Below are 20,661 nucleotides of genomic sequence, written 5' to 3' on the forward strand. Positions count from 1 at the left end.
AGAATTACATAAATATTGGAAATTGGAAAAGTTGCTGCTTAAGTTTTTATAATAGCAATTTGTATATACTCCAGAATGTTATGAAGAGTGATCAGATGAATTGCATAGTCCTTCTTTGCCATGAAAATTAACTTAATCCCAAAAAAAACTTTCCACTGCATTTCATTGCTGTCATTAAAGGACCTGTTGAGATCATTTCAGTAATCGTCTTGTTAACTCAGGTGAGAATGTTGACGAGCACAAGGCTGGAGATCATTATGTCAGGCTGATTGGGTTAAAATGGCAGACTTGACATGTTAAAAGGAGGGTGATGCTTGAAATCATTGTTCTTCCATTGTTAACCATGGTGACCTGCAAAGAAACGCGTGCAGCTATCATTGCGTTGCATAAAAATGGCTTCACAGGCAAGGATATTGTGGCTACTAAGATTGCACCTCAATCAACAATTTATAGGATCATCAAGAACTTCAAGGAAAGAGGTTAAATTCTTGTTAACAAGGCTTCAGGGCGTCCAAGAAAGTCCAGCAAGTGCCAGGATCGTCTCCTAAAGAGGATTCCGCTGCGGGATCGGAGTGCCACCAGTGCAGAGCTTGCTCAGGAGTGGCAGCAGGCAGGTGTGATCGCATCTGCACACACAGTGAGGCGAAGACTTTTGGAAGATGGCCTGGTGTCAAGAAGGGCAGCAAAGAAGCCACTTCTCTCCAAAAAAAACATCAGGGACAGATTGATCTTCTGCAGAAAGTATGGTGAATGGACTGCTGAGGACTGGGGCAAAGTCATATTCTCTGATGAAGCCTCTTTCCGATTGTTTGGGGCATCTGGAAAAAGGCTTGTCCGGAGAAGAAAAGGTGAGCGCTACCATCAGTCCTGTGTCATGCCAACAGTAAAGCATCCTGAGACCATTCATGTGTGGGGTTGCTTCTCATCCAAGGGAGTGGGCTCACTCACAATTTTGCCCAAAAACACAGCCATGAATAAAGAATGGTACTAAAACACCCTCCAACAGCAACTTCTTCCATCAATCCAACAACAGTTTGGTGAAGAACAATGCATTTTCCAGCACGATGGAGCACCGTGCCATAAGGCAAAAGTGATAACTAAGTGGCTCGGGGACCAAAACGTTGACATACCTTTGAAAGGTATGAAGTGCGTGTAATTATATTTCACTACATCACAGAAACAACTGAAACAAAGATCTAAAAGCAGTTTAGCAGCAAACTTTGTGAAAACTAATATATTTTTGTCATTCTCAAAACTTTTGGCCACAACTGGAGAGCAAAAAATGTTAGAATTGTGTCGATGTCCCAATATTTATGGTCCTGACTGTATAAAAGTTATGGGAGTCAGAATAAGGCAATGCAAAGAATAAAATATTTTTTCACATATGTGGTATCGTAATCGTACTGACCTGAAGAATAAAAGTAACAGGTCAGTTTTACCACATAGGAAATGGTGTAAAAATAAACCATAAAACTGTAATGTTTTTTTTTTTATAATTCCACCTCTTTTGGAATTTTTGTTCCTGCTTCCCATCACATTGTATGCAGCCGTAAATGGTGCCAAGCCCTCATACTGCTATGAGAATGAAAAAATAAAAAAGTTATGACTTTGAGAGGGCTGGAAATAAAAAACGGCACCAAAAAAACTAAAAAAATCCCGGTTTTAAAGGGGTAAAGAGAACCAATCACCACAAAATGCAGTGCCATTGACAGGAATCATTTTATACAGTAGAAGAAGCTAAATGGATTGATATATAGTTTTTATGGGAAAAGACTTAGTAAAACTTATAATTTATACATTTAAATCCCTGCACTTTCTGAGTTTATTTGTACATGGAGGAAGATAGTGAATGCTATCATTCACTGATAATAGCCAAATAGGCCATTTTGAACACAGAAACAGCAGCATGTTTTTCTAGCTATATGTGAATTTGCTCAGCTCCTTCTGTTGTATAACCTGCTGCCTTCAGATTGCACTGCATTTCATGGTGGCAGTTCCTCTTTAACCCCTTAAGGACATAGGACGTACCGGTACGCCCTATTTCCCGAGTCCTTAAGGACCAAGGATGTACCGGTACGTCCTGACTTAAAATCTGTATTCCGGCGCCCCAGGGGTTAATCGGAACAGGATTTCGGCTGAAATCATTCAGCCGGCATCCCGTAACAATGCAGGGGGGGGTCATTTGACCCCCCCGTATCGGCGATCGCAGCAAACCACAGGTCAATTCAGACCTGCGTTTTGCTGCGCTTTTTGCAGTTTCTGATCCCCGCGGGCCCTGACCGCGGGGATCAGAAACTTTAGAGTGGCTAAAATCTATATTTTTCACCCCCCCCCCCCTGCACCCCTGCACGATTTTATGCCGGCGGGTGGTGCGGGGGGGTGTCGCAGGCGGTGGGGGCGTTGCGGGAGGCGGGCGGTGCGGCAGGCGGGATCGCGATCCCCCGCCCGCCTCCCCATGAACGATCGTTGGCTTCTAGTGGGTTATACCAGAGTGCCAGCACATTGCTGGCACCCTGGTATAAACAGCTGACATCTGTGCAGATGTCAGCCGTTTAACCCTTTCCATACCGCGGTCCGTACGGACCGCTGTATGGAAAAAGTTAACTGTCATCGGTCAGGGAGCTCCCTCCCTCTCCATCGGGGGGCTGCTGTGCCTTTGCAGCCCCCCGATGGAGAGGGAGAGAGCCCCCCTACAGCCCCCAGAGAGCCCCCCTCAGCTCGTGCTTACCCTTCCCCGTCTGCGAAGTTCTGAGCAGACGGGGAAGGTTCCCATGGCAACAGGACGCCTGCTCAGGCGTCCTGCTGTCCATGGTGCTGAACAGATCTGTGCTAAAAGCATAGATCTGTTCAGTGTAAGTAAAATACAGTACAGAACAATATATATTGTACTGTACTGTATTATACAGACATCAGACCCACTCGATCTTTAAGAACCAAGTGGGTCTGGGTCACAAAAATGTAAAAAGAAGTGAAAAAAGTTAAGATAAAAAAAAAACATTTATCACTGAATAAAAATTAAAAAAATAAAATACACTACACATATTAGGTATCGCCGCGTCCGTAACGACCTGATCTATAAAACGGTCATGTTACTTTCCCCGCACGGTGAACGCCATAAAAATAAAAAAATAAAAACTATGAGAAAATTGAAATTTTGCCCACCTTACTTCCCAAAAAAGGTAATAAAAGTGATCAAAAAAGTTGCATGTACGCCAAAATAGTACCAATCAAACCGTCATCTCATCCCGCAAAAAATGAGACCCTACCCAAGATAATCGCCAAAAAACTGAAAAAACTATGGCTCTTAGACTATGGAAACACTAAAACATGATTTTTTTTGTTTCAAAAATGAAATCATTGTGTAAAACTTACATAAATAAAAAAAAAGTATACATATTAGGTATCGCCGCGTCCGTATCGACCGGCTCTATAAAAATATCACATGACCTAACCCCTCAGGTGACCACCGTAAAAAAATTAAAACAAAAACGGTGTAAAAAAAGCCATTTTTTGCCATCTTACGTTACAAAAAGTGTAATAGCGAGCGATCAAAAAGTCATATGCACCCAAAAATAGTGCCAATCAAACCGTCATCTCATCCTGCAAAAAATGAGACCCTACACAAGATAATCGCCCAAAAACTGAAAAAACTATGGCTCTTAGACTATGGAGACACTAAAACATTTTTTTGGTTTTAAAAATGAAGTTATTGTATAAAACTTACATAAATAAAAAAAATAGTATACATATTAGGTATCGCCGCGTCCGTGACAACCTGCTCTATAAAATTACCACATGATAAAACCTGTCAGATGAATGTTGTAAATAACAAAAAAAAAAAACGTGCCAAAAAAGCTATTTCTTGTTACCTTGCTGCACAAAAAGTGTAATATAGAGCAAACAAAAATCATATGTACCCTAAACTAGTACCAACAAAACTGCCACCCTATCCCGTAGTTTCTAAAATGGAGTCACTTTTTTGGAGTTTCTACTCTAGGGGTGCATCAGGGGGGCTTCAAATGGGACATGGTGTCAAAAAACCAGTCCAGCAAAATCTGCCTTCCAAAAACCGTATGGCATTCCTTTCCTTCTGCGCCCTGCCGTGTGCCCGTACAGCGGTTTACGACCACATATGGGGTGTTTCTGTAAACTACAGAATAAGGGCCATAAATAATGAGTTTTGTTTGGCTGTTAACCCTTGCTTTGTAACTGGAAAAAAAATATTAAAATGGAAAATCTGCCAAAAATGTAAAATTTTGAAATTGTGTCTCTATTTTCCATTAAATCTTGTGCAACACCTAAAGGGTTAACAAAGTTTGTAAAATCAGTTTTGAATAGCTTGAGGGGTGTAGTTTCTTAGATGGGGTCACTTTTATGGAATTTCTAATCTAGGGGTGCATCAGGGGGGCTTCAAATGGGACAAGGTGTCAAAAAACCAGTCCAGCAAAACCTGCCTTCCAAAAACCAAACGGCGCACCTTTCACTCTACGCCCCGCTGTGTGGCCATACAGTAGTTTACGGCCACATATGGGGTGTTTCTGTAAACAGCAGAGTCAGGGCAATAAAGATACAGTCTTGTTTGGCTGTTAACCCTTGCTCTGTTAGTGGAAAAAATGGGTTAAAATTGAAAATTAGGCAAAAAAATGAAATACTCAAATTTCATCCCCATTTGCCAATAACTCTTGTGCAACACCTAAAGGGTTAACGACGTATGTAAAATCAGTTTTGAATACCTTGAGGGGTGTAGTTTCTTAGATGGGGTCACTTTTAGGGAGTTTCTCCTCTAGGGGTGCATCAGGGGGCTTCAAATGGGACATGGTGTCAAAAAACCAGTCCATAAAAACCAGCCTTCCAAAAACCATACGGCGCACCTTTCACTCTACGCCCCGCTGTGTGGCCGTACAGTAGTTTACGGCCACATATTGGGTGTTTCTGTAAACGGCAGAGTCAGGGCAATAAAGATACAATCTTGTTTGGCTGTTAACCCTTGCTTTGTTAGTGGAAAAAATGGGTTAAAATTAAAAATTAGACAAAAAAATGAAATTCTCAAATTTCCTCCCCATTTGCCAATAACTCTTGTGCAACACCTAAAGGGTTAACAATGTATGCAAAATCAGTTTTGAATACCTTGAGGGGTGTAGTTTCTTAGATGGGGTCATTTTTGGGTGGTTTCTATTATGTAAGCCTCGCAAAGTGACTTCAGACCTGAACTGGTCCCTAAAAATTTAGTTTTTGTAAATTTCTGAAAAATTTCAAGATTTGCTTCTAAACTTCTAAGCCTTGTAACATCCCCAAAAAATAAAATATCATTCCCAAAACAATTCAAACATGAAGTAGACATATGGGGAATGTAAAGTCATCACAATTTTTGGGGGTATTACTATGTATTACAGAAGTAGAGGAAACTGAAACTTTGAAATTTGCAAATTTTTCCAAATTTTTGGTAAATTAGGTATTTTTTGTGGAAAAAAAAAAAATAAATTTTGACTTCATTTTACCAGTGTCATGAAGTACAATATGTGACGAAAAAACAATCTCAGAACGGCCTGGATAAGTCAAAGCGTTTTAAAGTTATCAGCACTTAAAGTGACACTGGTCAGATTTGCAAAAAATGGCCTGGTCCTTAAAGAGGACCTTTCACCGATTCTTACCCTATGAACTAACTATACAGATATGTAGAGCGGCGCCCGGGGATCTCACTGCACTTACTATTATCCCCGGGCGCCGCTCCGTTCTCCTGCTATGTCCTCCGGTATCTCCGCTCACTAAGTTATAGTAGGCGGAGATACCAGTCCCTAAGTTATGGTAGGCGGAGTCTGCCCTAGCGCTGGCCAATCGCAGCGCAGAGCTCACAGCCTGGGAGGTTATTTTCTCCCAGGCTGTGAGCTCTGCAATGCAATTGGCCAGCGCTAGGGCAGACTCCGCCTACTATAACTTAGGGAACGGAGATACCGGAGGGCATAGCAGGAGAACGGAGCGGCGCCCGGGGATAATAGTAAGTGCAGTGAGATCCCCGGGCGCCGCTCCACATGTCTGTATACTTAGTTCATAGGGTAAGAATCAGTGAAAGGTCCTCTTTAAGGTGAAAATGAGCCCGGTCCTTAAGGGGTTAAAGAGGACTAGGAGTGAACGAACTTGTGTTTTACAAGTTTGGGTTCGGGTTTTATTACAATTCCGTTATGGATTTCGATACCACGGGCCATAATAGAATTCTCTGACGGAATGCCTTTAAGAGGCATTCCGTTTTGCATTCCGTCATAATAGAAGTCTATGGGCCACATAACGGATCCGCCTGGTATCCGTTATGCAGGAGTCCGCCACATTTCTCAGTGGGTGTCTCCTTTTCCTTGGCTGTGAGCTGTCCAGTCACAGTGGACCACATTACAGCCATTGAGAAAAAGGCTCACCTTCTCCCTGGCTGTGAAGTGGCATCCTCACAGCCAGGGAGAAGGAGACACCCCCTGAGAAATGCGTCTGTCTCCTTCTATCTGTACTGATGCTATTGATTAGCATACAGGAAGGCAAAACAGAACGGGGGGCACTGCGCCGCAACGGAGAAGCGTATCTGAACAAAAATTTGCGATATGACAACTAGTCGTGCCAAATATTGATACTGTACTGTTAAAACAGGTGAAAGGTCCTCTTTAAGTAAAAATTCATTCATTGTCCAAGGGAGCCCAGAGAATCAGTGGTCTGTACATGATGCTATTCTCTTGGTGTCCATATACTCTTTCTGATACAGTGATATCTGTCTGTAGTATGATCTACAAAAAGCTGGTGTCATATTGCTGAAGATCCAGCATACACCTTAAAGCTCTGTCTTTTTTTACACCACCACATTGCAGTATAGAAATGTATTTCTCTGTATGGCATTCTATTTGTATTGTCTACAGTAGACAGGTAGGTATGAGTTATGCATACGTTTGAATACAGTTTCACAGTATAGCTTTTGATGTGCTTCAGGAGGCAAATCCCTCTGCTTCCCCTTTAAAAAAGACAATTAGCATAAAAAGCATACAGTTGTGCCTATGTTCATGTTTTCTTCTAAAAGAAATGTTGTATTGTTGTTATAATGATAATGTTTATAATTTGAGCCAGTGTCGATACAGCCCTGGAAGTACTGATGAAGCACAGCAATTAGCAGTAACATTGCTACTGGACTGCATCATGTACGGGAACCCTCAAACTGATGTTTGTAAATTGGGTTATATAGCTACCGTATACAAGTGATTTCAATGAAACTACTGCAAGTAGTTTGGATTTTTTTTCTTAATATATAGCAAAAGTTGAAAATGAAAACTAATTTATGCAATCCGGTTAACATATCAAAGGTGTTCTAGCATGTACAATGCAGGTAAATCCACTTACTTTCAGGTGATATCTACTGGAACTGAAGTCATGGGGGAAGATTTATCAAAACTGGAGTAAAGGAAAACTGGCTTAGTTGCCCCTAGCAACCAATCAGATTCCAGCTTTAATTTTCCAAAGGTGCTCTGAAAAATAATAGGTGGTATCTGATTGGTTGCTATGGCAACTAAGCCAGTTCTACTTTAAACCAAGTTTGAGAAATCTCCCTCCTTCTCTTTTCTTTCTCTCGACCATACTTGTTCATTTAAAATGAGGAGCCTGCCTCTACCTGTAATAGTGAGATGTATTCAGTGCATACTGAAGTCAGATTTTCCGTAGCAATGTCCAGTTAGAGCGTTGCTCATGGAAATCTGCAGAGACATTTTTTTAACAAAAGTGAACAAAATCAGGTCAAAAAGAATATTACAAAAATACTTGTAATCACTTCCTCTACACATTAAAAAAGCTGGCATTTACAGTTTAAAGGATCTGCTATTAACATCTTGGTGCTGCATACCACAGGATACCTTTAGAGGTCTTGTGGAGTACATGCCTTAACGAGTCAGAGCTGTTTTGGCAGCGAGCTTTGATACATAAAATTCTGTCAGTTGCTTTCCCTGTCCTATGCAGGGTATACTATCTCTGTTACATTTTTTTTAACAACTTTAACCCCTTGAAGGGAACCTGTCATCAACTTTATGCTGACCTCACTGAGAGAAATGCTGATTTGAGCGGTGTGTCAATCATGGGCTAAAAGTGGTTGCCGAGAACCAGCATCATAATCATTGCAGCCCAGGCCCTGAAAAGAGTCAAATCTACCTGAGAAGAGTCCTGGTTATACATAATCTCCTGCTCTCCCCGCCCACCTGCTGATGATTGGCAGTTCTCTCCTAGAGACAAAGGGAGAAAACTAGGTAGAAGACTGTCAATCATCAGCAGGTGGGCAGGGAGAGCAGGAATCCATGTATAACCATGACTCTTCTCAGGTGGCCGGGACTCTTTTCCAGGCCCAGTTTGCAATGATTGTGATGTTGGTTCTCGGCAACCACTTACTTTTAACCTATAAATGACAGACCGTTGAAATCAACTCATCTGTCACTACTTTATTTTGCCGTTAGTATGGGCATCTTAAACTTGATGACAGGTTCCCTTTAAGGCAAAATCACGTACATGTACATCATTTGCGTCAAAGGAATGTATGGGTGGGCCCATGAGCTAAGCCCACTCCATACACTGCTAGTGCTGGCTGTATGATACCCACTAGCATTGAACAGGATTGGAGATGACTCTGATCCTGGTCATTTAACCCCTCCAATGCTGTTGTTAATAGCAGGGGATCGCTATGTCCTCTGAACCCTGAATTGCAGGACGCTGATTGGTTGTTATGGCAGCCTGGGGCTTTGTTAAGGTTCACAAGCCTGCCATGGCAGACTGCCTGTTAAGCCATGCCACAGAAAGCCTGTCAAAATAACAAATAATTTATATCAAAAAACCACGGCACTCTATAGCTGCTTTTAAGTTGCTTGTTTTATTTCATTATTTCATTATATATCTTTTTTCATTTTTGTATCCATCCAAAAATAAGCCACTGGCCAACGTTTCGGTCTAGTCTTAGACCTTGTTCACGGCCTAATATATAGACAAGTAAATGTTTTAAATTAATATTTAGATATATACAACAATAGAAAATGGTTCTTTCTCAAATCACATAATATAGTTGACAATGCATGGATAATAACGTCATTATTGGGAAGAAAATCTCTGTCATGTAGAGGAGAATACAAAAACGGACCAAAATTATATAAGAACGGACCCTAGATCATATAAGCACATATATCTCATTCAGGTGGTCTATCAATAGCATGGTATGCCGCAGGGTGAGAGCAGTGGTCTAAAATGGGATGCTGTAATAGGGATATCCAAATAGCGGTGATGTAGGGTATCTGTGGAATCCAAACAGTATAATATTATTAGGTAGATATTGGGATAGTGTTCTAGTCATATAGGTGATAGTGTTGAGCGCGAATATTCGAATTGCGATTTTTTTTCTCGAATATCGCAATTTCGAGATTTCGCGAATATTTAGAATATCGTTCTATATATTCGCGAAATAGAATATTCGTTTTTTTTCTTTTTTTTTTTTATTATATTTTTTTCTTTCCCACTTCCCTAAAGTTGTTCTTACCTGTCCTTTGGATTCCTGGCTTCCTGGCTGCTCCAGTCAGTGGCGTTTTCAACTTACTGCTATATTCCATATTAGCTAAATTACAATCTAATCTATATGTGTATTTTACGAAATTTCGCAATAGTCGCAATTGCGATGCGAGTAATATAACACGAAATATTCGCATGAAGATTTCAACTTAGCACTGCTATACTCCATATTCTAGCCTAATATGGAATATAGCTGTGCTAAGTTAGCACTGCTATATTCCATATTAGGCTAGAATATGGAGTATAGCTGTGCTAAGTTGAAATCTTCATGCGAATATTTCGTGTTATATTAGTCGCATCGCAATTTCGACTTTTTCAAATGTTCTTAATATTGCTCTAACTTCGTCTTTTAGAAATTTCGTAATATTGCTCTAACTTCGTCTCTTAGAATATTACGAATATTCTAAAAGACGAAGTTAGAGCAATATTACAAAATTTCGTAAAATACACATATAGATTGTAATTTAGCTAATATAGTGCTATAATCCCTTTTTTTTCCTGTAATTTTTTTTGCCTCTTCTGAACTTAAGTTTTGTAAAATATGTACACTATTAAAAATTATTACTATAGCAGTATATTAGCTTAAATACAATCTATGTGTATTTTACGAAATTTCGTAATATTGCTCTAACTTCATCTTTTAGAATATTCCGAATATTCTAAAAGACGAAGTTAGAGCAATATTAAGAACATTTGCAAAAGTCGAAATTGCGATGCGAGTAATATAACACGAAATAGTCGCATGAAGATTTCAACTTAGCACAGCTATATTCCATATTCTAGCCTAATATGGAATATAGCAGTGCTAACTTAACACAGCTATATTCCATATTAGGCTAGAATATGGAATATAGCAGTGCTAAGTTTAAATCTTCATGCGACTATTTCGTGTTATATTACTCGCATCGCAATTTCGACTTTTGCAAATGTTCTTAATATTGCTCTAACTTCGTCTTTTAGAATATTCGTAATATTCTAAGAGACGAAGTTAGAGCAATATTACGAAATTTCGTAATATACACATATTAGCCTAGCCATAGTCATTAGCATAGGAACGTTGCCTTATACTATCAAGATAAATTTTCGCAATATGCGAAAAATAATTTCGCGATAATTGGAATAATTGCGAATATTCGATTTCGACGAATATAACACGAATATTCATGCGAATATTCGCGAAATATCGCGAAACCGAATATGGCACCTCCCGCTCATCACTAATTAGGTGATACAAATTATGTAGTTCAGACCACTTAGATACGATGCCAATAGACTTAGATATAGAAATACTGTCAAATGAAGGTAACATGAAGGTAGCATAAAGGTAGCATGAACACAGATATTGGCAGGATCATTCGCTATCAATTTTAGAAGCGCACATACCTTAGTCTGCATAGTAGGGAAGTATCTGGGATGGTATAGGGACAATACTAGTCTGTGTGGTTTATGAAGGTAGCGAGGAGAGGCGTGGAGGGGCGTGTCTAGCGCCAAAAGCGTGCGCATATGCAAAGTGACTTCCTAGTCCACGTGACAAGCGTCGCGAGCGGACGCATGTGCAGAGCGACTTGGGCGGAGAGTAGCTTGGGCCGGATGAGATGTGTGCGGGCGCATGCGCAGTAGAGAGCGCTGGTCTAGAAAGGGAACTGGTAGAACGTTCTACCAGTTCCCTTTCTAGACCAGCGCTCTCTACTGCGCATGCGCCCGCACACATCTCATCCGGCCCAAGCTACTCTCCGCCCAAGTCGCTCTGCACATGCGTCCGCTCGTGACGCTTGTCACGTGGACTAGCATATGCGCACGCTTTTGGCACTAGACACGCCCCTCCACGCCTCTCCTCGCTACCTTCATAAACCACACAGACTAGTAGCGTCCCTATACCATCCCAGATACTTCCCTACTATGCAGACTAAGGTATGTGCGCTTCTAAAATTGATGGCGAATGATCCTGCCAATATCTGTGTTCATGCTACCGTTATGCTACCTTCATGTTACCTTCATTTGACAGTATTTCTATATCTAAGTCTATTGGCATCGTATCTAAGTGGTCTGAACTACATAATTTGTATCACCTATATGACTAGAACACTATCCCAATATCTACCTAATAATATTATACTGTTTGGATTCCACAGATACCCTACATCACCGCTATTTGGATATCCCTATTACAGCATCCCATTTTAGACCACTGCTCTCACCCTGCGGCATACCATGCTATTGATAGACCACCTGAATGAGATATATATGCTTATATGATCTAGGGTCCGTTCTTATATGATTTTGGTCCGTTTTTGTATTCTCCTCTACATGACAGAGATTTTCTTCCCAATAATGACGTTATTATCCATGCATTGTCAACTATATTATGTGATTTGAGAAAGAACCATTTTCTATTGTTGTATATATCTAAATATTAATTTAAAACATTTACTTGTCTATATATTAGGCCGTGAACAAGGTCTAAGACTAGACCGAAACGTTGGCCAGTGGCTTATTTTTGGATGGATACAAAAATGAAAAAAGATATATAATGAAATAATGAAATAAAACAAGCAACTTAAAAGCAGCTATAGAGTGCCGTGGTTTTTTGATATAAATTATATGCACCTTTACCACTGAGCACCGCCAACTATCTAAAGGAGTGCCGCTCAACCACCCTTTCTCAATATTTGTCAAAATAACAAAGACTGCAATTTTATTCTATTGCATTTTTGGTACAAGAGATCACAAGATCGTATATTCAAGTCCCAGGGTACTAAAAAAAAAAAAGTTTAACATATCAAAAAACTAAAATATTAAAACATCAAATCCCTCTTTCACAACTTTACATATAAAAATTTAAAAAAATAGAAAAGTAAACATTATTGGTATTGCTGCATCTAAAAATGTCCGATCTATTAAGAAACTGAAATATTAAAGCGGTAATGCCGTTTAATTTATTTTTTGCTAATGTGTAGGGACAGTGACAGGGAAAATTTTTGTAATATACTTTATTTAGGGAAAACGTTTATTTTAGTAGAAAACTGGGTCTGAAATGTCCCTTTGATCTCTCAAATGAGCAATGCTAAGGGCCATCCATCTTCTATTAGCATAGGAGAGACGGGCTATGCGGGAGCTGTGGGCTTATGCCTGCCCTGCTCCCTCACAGCCTTGTGGGCACAGAAGCCTTCTGTGTTAAAATTAAATATACATTCCCCTTATTAAATATAATGCAATTCTACACACAGCGTAGCCAGCGTTGTCAGTGAGTTGCTTTCCACCTGCTCTCCCTGCTGACTAATGAAGCAGCCGCCGGGAGCGATGCCTGTGTGAGCGGTAAGCGCTCACTACAGGCAGTGCAGACAGTCAGAGGACAGTTATGTCCTTATATACTGTATAGGAGCTTCCCCCTGCACTGTCTGAGGTGAGCGCTTACCGCTTCATTAGTTAGTTGGGAGTGCAGGGGGAAAGCAGCTCCCTGACAGCTCTGGCCACACTGGTCAGTGAGCTTACATAGTGTACAAGTGCATTTATATTTAATAAAAAGTGGGAATGTATATTTAATTTTAACACATAAGGCTCCTGTGCCCACAAGTCTGTGAGGCGGCAGGGCAGGCAGAAGCCCACAGCTCCCGCACAGCCCGTATCTGCTATGTTAATAGAAGATGGATGGCCCTTAGTAACGCTCATTTGAGAGGGCTAAGGGACATTTCAGCCCCAGTTTTCTACTAAAAATAAACGTTTTCCCTAAATAAAGTATATTACAAAAATGTTCCCTGTCACTATCCCTACACATTGGCTAAAAATAAAATAAAAAAAAATAAACAGCAGTTATGCTTTAATTGCATGTGCTGAACACCATAATGGAAAGGATTTGAGAGGTACTATCTCTCCTTCAGGAGAGAGCGCCTTAATCGGCATGAGGAGACTTATAAGGACATACATGCGCCCATGCGCCTCTGGAATTCTGGGAAGAAAGGGATGCAAATGAGCTCTTAACAAGATCTGCCTCTAATGCCACCAGATGTAAGGCTGCTATCCTATAAGTCAGTATTCAACCCTTTAGATAGTCCTTGAGGCATGACTTGGGTATTAAAGAGGACCTGTCACCAAAAAATAAAATTCGATCTGAAAGCACCATGTTATATAGCAGGAGAAGCTGAGCGGATTCATGCATGTATTTGTGGGAAGAGATTCAGGTGAGCATGTCTCTTGTCTCACTGCTGTTGCCGATATACATATGTGTATACTGTACTGTACTTATGTCCTTTCCCACTCTCCCTTGTTATTATATTGACTGTCAATACTGAATGATTCTATCTCCCAGGCATACTCACTTACTAATTAGCCATTGAGACATGCCAAGAAGATAGAGGAGAGACAGCAATCAGCGCTCAGAAGTGGTATAATAGAAAGACAAGGAGAAAGCGTTTTAGATGACATAGGGACAGTTATATACATATATGTATTTAAGTAGCAGCAGAGAGACTAGAAGCTGAGAAGCATGCCTCTGCATGTATAGTCAGTTGTCTTAAGTGTGTGTAATACAAGCTGAAGACAGAATTTCCTTAGCAATGCTCATTTAGAGCATTTCTAATGGACAACTTCAGAACCATTTTTTCAAATATTTGATCAAAATCACTTAATGTACATTATAAAAATGAAAACATTTTTATAATGTATGTTATTAACTGATTTTGATCAAATATAAAAAAACAAAAAACAAACTGGGTCTCTTCCTTTCCAAAGTGTAAATGGGTGAAAGAGAACGCTCATTCTCCAGAGAGGTGGGAGTCCTGGGAGTGGAACCATTCTCTATTAGACATTTATGGCATATACTTTTGCTATGCATTGAATATCTCAGATGGTAATACCCCTTTAAGTTTTTCTACTACCCCTTCTGATTGGTTCAATCTGATAATTTGGCACTTAGACCAGAAAAAGTTATGTAATGTTACACATTAAAAAATTTTTTAAAGTGGCGGCTACACTTCTAATTCTGTAAGCTACAAGGTGGGACCTCCACTGATTGGACTTGTTTTTTGGCACATCCCACATTTGCTAGATCAGATTGAGATCTATGAATTTTGAGGCCAATTAACCACCTTGTCATGTTCCTCAAATCATCTCTTAACAGTTTTTGCAGTGTAACAGTGCACCTTATTCTGATGAAAGAGGCCACTACCATTAGATGATACCATTGCCATAAAAGTGTTTACTTGGTCAAGGTTTCCCATCAGAACATTTGCTAAATTATCCCACTGCCTCCCCTGGCTTGCCTTCTTTTCATGACGCATACTGATGCCATCTAAGGTCAGTCCATGATTAGAAAATGTTTTCTGTTTTCTTTCAAAAACACCACACCTGTCAATGGGTTGTATGTGGTATTGCAGCTCAGCTATATTGTAGTGAATTAGGTTGATTTACAATACTCACTACCCATGGACAGCTGTGGTCTGTTTTTAGAAAACAGCAGCCATGTTTTTGAAATATTGGACAACCTCTTTAAGAGTCTTACTTGGAGGACTTCTCTCTAGAAGTTGTTTTGTGATAATTAGTGAATTGAACATCTTCACAAATACCGAACCGTTAAACAGATAATGGGGCTGGTGCAGATTTGAGCACTACTGATCTATTACCACAGGGGATTCAGGAACCCCTGTTCTTGTAATTGGTGGGAGTCCAAGTGGTCGAACCCCCGATATTCATTCGGTGACAGTAAGCAGGCTGCTTTCCTCTCATTTTAGATATTGCTAGACAATTCCTAGAAGAAAATAGCTTGCACTAGTAAGTCATCTCTTCTAAGATGTGGCTTTACTTAGAAAAAGGGATCTGTAAGAAATACCCCTGCATTTGAAGAATATGTATCCCGCTAAACAACCCTGACCTATTTAGATAAATGGAGTGGCCACAAATAGAAGCATGAATTTGCACTGTAGATTCAGATAATTATTATCTGGATATTAAATGACCCATGCTATCCTTAATTGAACTTCTTCCCACAAACTAAATATATTCATTACAAAACATGGTGAGAGCCACTCATTGTTGAACAACTTGGTGTTGTATGGCTAAATGTTACATTTGATTTTAATGGTTTTGTCACCTTTACATATACTTTTTACAATGTTTTTATACATTTTAATCATCAAGTTTGTGAAAGGCAGGGCTGCAAAGATAGTGTAAGCTGTGTGATTAATTGGCAACTTGTTTAGCCATTGTTACTCCTAGACTTTTAAAAGGAAGGCCCTATTCACACTAACTTTTCATTACAAGGATAATTCAGGTTTTAGCCCAATTCTTGCAGTCAAAAATAACAGAACCCCAGTGTTACCCTGATGGATGGAAAGAAAAATGTCTAGTACTGTGTCAGCCAGTAGACAACTGGTTTATTGTTCTCATTAAGAGAATACAAATAAGAGTCTTGCAGGTATGATACCTTTTAATGTCTAACAAAATGAAAGGCAATAATGTTACATAGGGAGCTTTTAAGACATCTTAGTCCTCTTCCTCTGGGATAATACCTGAAGAAGAGACTTTAATCGTCTCTAAAGCAAGCTGTATAACATCATTGCCGCAACTTGATGGATGGATGCAGTAGTGTGAACAGAGCCTTAGATTTACAATCCAAAGCAGTAAATCATAACATTGCCATTAGAGAAGATAGATATGAAAAAAAAAAAAAAAAAACAATTGAAAATCATATGTGTCATTTAAGTAATTAGCCATTTTTTTCACTTCGGCATTGAAATATTCAGTTGTGTAGATTTTCTTCCATTTTTTTTTATACTTCTTCTCCATTTATATTACTTAGACTTTTTATCAAAACACCATTGTTTACTGGAATCTACAGCTGAAGTCTCTGTGCTACAGTTATCTTGACGTCATGTTTTGGCTCATGAGACGTGGTAGGAATTCAAACTCACGTTACTGCCAGCTTCCTATTTGCGCACTTATTGCCGAAACTACTAACATTACAATTATGGTGGAAACATTCATGGAAAAAAGTGTCATTACACTTGAAAAACTTTGAGAAAAATATCCTTACCAGCATAAATGTTTACAGGTGCTGCAGTATGATATTTACCTCACTGTAATGTAGTATTAGATCCAGATTGTTAATGATATAGGTTTTCTAATCTACATATAGTAATAAAACATCATATCATAGTAAAGTCCACATTAAATAACTTGTGTATCTTCATATAGGTAATGGACGGCAGGTACCACAAAAGCCCCCAAGAGGAAACTCCCGAAGCCCACCCCAGTTAATGATTCCCCCACCCCCTCCTTACCCTCCTCCTGATAATGACATTGTGGACCCACCAATCTTTGAAAATGGAGCTGCTGTAACAGGACCAACTAGACCTATACCTGCTAAACGTAGGTTCCAAACAAGTCTATATTTTATATGCTCCTGTCAGCTCCACTTTTACTTCTGTGTGACCTATTTTTCCTTTAAGTCTCTGAGTTCTTTTCTTTTCCCTCACATTCTTTCAATCTGGGGTCTTAACAGATCACTGAAATTTCTTATAGAAAAAGATGAACAGATATGTAATTGCTGTGCCGTCTTTCAAGGAAAATGTCAATAGCCCTAACAGTGATCTTTAATGGGTCTACATTCTATTCCTTGGTATCACTTTCCTTATATACAGTATTCCCTTTCCTATATACTTTTCTTTAAATATATTTTATGTGTTTGTACATTATTATTTGGAAAGCCAAATATATTTGGGGTATTATGTCTACTTCGAACAAGTTTAACCAACGAATGAATATCGGAGGTACTGAAAAATTTAAGATTGAACAGATTTCTCAAGGGATTTCTAAAACACTGAAACTGTATGTGGATATATTAAATTTATAAAGAAAGATAAGGTCTTGAATGCTAACAAGACACAAAATGAGTAATAACATATATTGCTATAAAATAATCCTGTCAACAAATATTAATCATGAAGTGTACAGTATATGGCAGAAAACATTCACCCTCAGTGGTCAATATCAGAGTATACCTTAAAGTTTAATAATCATATTGAAAAAAAAATTGCAACATACTGGAGTTTTGGTAATATTTACAAAGTAGGACAGTTTATGGTATTAATATTGGTTTAATTATTGGTTTGATTGGGTACATAATGTTGACAGTGTTTGCAGCTAGAGAATTGGTCATTTGTGGCTGTCTGCGTTACAGTTTTTTTCTCTTGTACAGTATGTAAGTTCTCAATGGGGGCATTTACTAAGTATGTTGCAACAGAATTATGGCCTAAAATGAGGCAAAAAGAATGGCGTTTTGATTTGTGCCAAATATATCAACTGTTTTCTCCAAAATTTTCACCATAAAAAATGCATCATGCCAAAACCGACTCATTGTGGGAAGGAGTGTTAGGTAAGTATTAAAATAGTCTGCATTTATTTTTTATCTAATATAAATGAGCAGAGTTTGTAAGTAAATTGACATTCAACAAAAACAAAACAATAACTTCCCGAGTCTGAGACAAAAGTCACACTTTACCGCTGGAAATATCGCATATATGCTTCAAAAGTTAGACCGCATCCAGCTTCCCCATGTTTTCAATCTGAAACTTTCTTTCATATCTTCTTTTGTAAAGTTGATACATGCATTTCAGCCATGTAACTCATTGTGTGTTTTTGGAATGATCTAATTTTACCTCCAAAGCCCAACTAACCATCAGTGGTTTGCTGAGAATTTTTTGTTTTTGATTGTATTGCCTTTGCATGTTTTCCTGTGGGCAGAGTGGTAAGGATGGCCTGATATGACCTTTAAAGCTACACTTACTCATTCTGCATTCTTTTTTTGTTTCTCTTCTCCACAGTTTACTGTTGTGCATCATTCCCTTCACATACCAAGCGCTGTTGAACAGGCTCTGTCTATACACTTCTCATTTCTCATCTGATCTCCACTGTTCCTGTCCTTGTCTTTCTGATTAGTGGACTTCAAAGCATCTGTTGGAATGAATGTGTCCTTTCTTTTATCACACTTTTCCTCTCTCACTTCATGACACAAATTCTCTTGTACTGTAAAAGGTTTGAAATGTGTTTGCCAGTTCATATACCAAGTTTTTTTCTAATTTCACATCACGACGTTATGATGATTTTCTTGTTGCCGTGTCCACATTGTAGAACCTCCTAAAGGATTCAGTGACTAAAGTTATTTGGTCTGCACCTAAGGGTGCTAACTATTTTCCTCACTGTAAAGTGCTTGTATTATTTATCTACCAGGATTTTCAGGATTTTGTTCTAAAAACAATAAATATAGTCACTTTAGTTAATCAGAGCTGTTTTACAATTCTGTCTTTTATTTTTCTATGCAATGCTTTCTCCAGAGTTAACGGCACATGCTATATCATACACAAGTACCAATTCTTGGTTGATGTCTGCTATTTGAGTGTGTACAAACACTGACACATATGTATGTGTGTAAATGTATACAAATACAAAAGGTAAAATCTCATACATGCTAGAAAGTGATATGCAAAATAACCGTGGAGCCCCAGTTATGGGTCTTCAACACAGTGAAAGCCAGATATCCCTCAAGGGAAGGAAAACTGAGCAAAGGGGTGTCCCCATTACAGAGATCACCAAATCCACCATATTAAGTGGCCCCTATGTCAAGATCCCGCTCTTTTACAAGCTTTAAGGATGTGACAGGGAAAACCTAAGCCAGTTATCCATCCACAGACAGCTGTTTTGGGGTGTTGCCCCTCATCAGTGTGGAGTAGGATTCTGGCTAACCGGGAGCAATGCCTTGGAGACTACTCAAACAAAACAATAGCTGATCTTAGAGAGACCAGCTACAGAAAACACTGTGGAGCCTCATTTAAGAGTCTCGACACAGCAATCCGAAGTGCAAAGGTCCCTGGGAAACAGTGATATGCAAAATAACCATGGAGCCCCAGTTATGGGTCTTCAACACAGTGAAAGCCAGATATCCCTCAAAGGAAGGAAAACTGAGCAAAGGGGTGTCCCCATTACAGAGATCACCAAATCCACCATATTAAGTGGCCCCTATGTCAAGATCCTGCTCTTTTACAAGCTTTAAGGATGTGACGGGGAAAACCTAAACCAGTTATCCATCCACAGACAGCTGTTTCGGGGTGTTGCCCCTCATCAGTGTGGAGTAGGATTCTGGCTAACCCGGAGCAATGCCTTGGAGACTACTCAAACAAAACAATAGCTGATCTTAGGGAGACCCGTCACATCCTTAAAGCTTGTAAAAGAGCGGGATCTTGACATAGAGGCCACTTAATATGGTGGATTTTGTGATCTCTGTAATGGGGACACCCCTTTGCTCGGTTTTCCTTCCTTTGAGGGATATCTGGCTTTCACTGTGTTGAAGACCCATAACTGGGGCTCCACGGTTATTTTGCATATCACTGTTTCCCAGGGAGCTTTGCACTTTGGATTGCTGTGTCGAGACTCTTAAATGAGGCTCCACAGTGTTTTCTGTAGCTGGTCTCCCTAAGATCAGCTATTGTTTTGTTTGAATACATGCTAGAAAGGGAGATAACAATTTAAAATAGTTTTGTAGATACATTAAAGGGGTTGTCCTACCATATATATTAATGACCAGTCATCAGGATAGGTCATTAATGTCAGATCGGCGAGGGTCGAATTCCTGGCACCCCCACCTATCAGCTGTTTGGAGTGGAGGTGGCGTTGTAGGCGAGCACAGCCTCCTGGTCATTACACTATGCATCGTCTCCTGTGGAGCTGTGGCGTAGTTTTATTACAAGTACTCACTCCTTTCAAGTGAATGGAGTGAGTACTTGTCATTACACTGCACTTCCGAGACAAAGTGCAGTGTAATTAACAGGAAGTGGCGCTCCTCTTCAAACAGCTGAACGGCGGTTATGCCGGGTGTCAGACCTTCGCTGATCTGATATTAATGACCTATCCATGATTTGTGTCTAAAATTAGGTATATATTCATCCAAATTTGTTTTGCACAAAAAAAAAACTGCTTTCTTTTAGTTTTTGGTCCTCATGTATAGTACTTATATAAAACTTTTAGAATTCTCTAGAAACTCTAGAATTCTCTTTTATGATTCACAACATGACGTTGTAGATAATTATCTAGCATGTTGCATATACAGTAGAG

General features: G+C 39.4%; 1 protein-coding gene across 4 annotated transcripts in view; it reads left to right on the plus strand.

Annotated features, from left to right (window-relative positions):
* COBL (cordon-bleu WH2 repeat protein) overlaps nt 1-20,661 on the plus strand; it is a 586,878-nt gene that overhangs the window by 409,548 nt on the left and 156,669 nt on the right. For 3 of the 4 annotated variants that reach the window (XM_040433733.1, XM_040433731.1, XM_040433732.1), the window contains one exon: nt 16,750-16,923. The exons of the other annotated variant lie outside the window; for it this stretch is intronic. In XM_040433733.1, coding sequence (XP_040289667.1) covers nt 16,750-16,923 — 174 coding nt within the window. The remainder of the gene's footprint in view (nt 1-16,749; nt 16,924-20,661) is intronic. 4 annotated transcript variants of the gene reach the window in all.

Source organism: Bufo bufo, chromosome 5 (assembly GCF_905171765.1).
Source record: "Bufo bufo chromosome 5, aBufBuf1.1, whole genome shotgun sequence".
Lineage (NCBI taxonomy): Eukaryota > Metazoa > Chordata > Amphibia > Anura > Bufonidae > Bufo > Bufo bufo.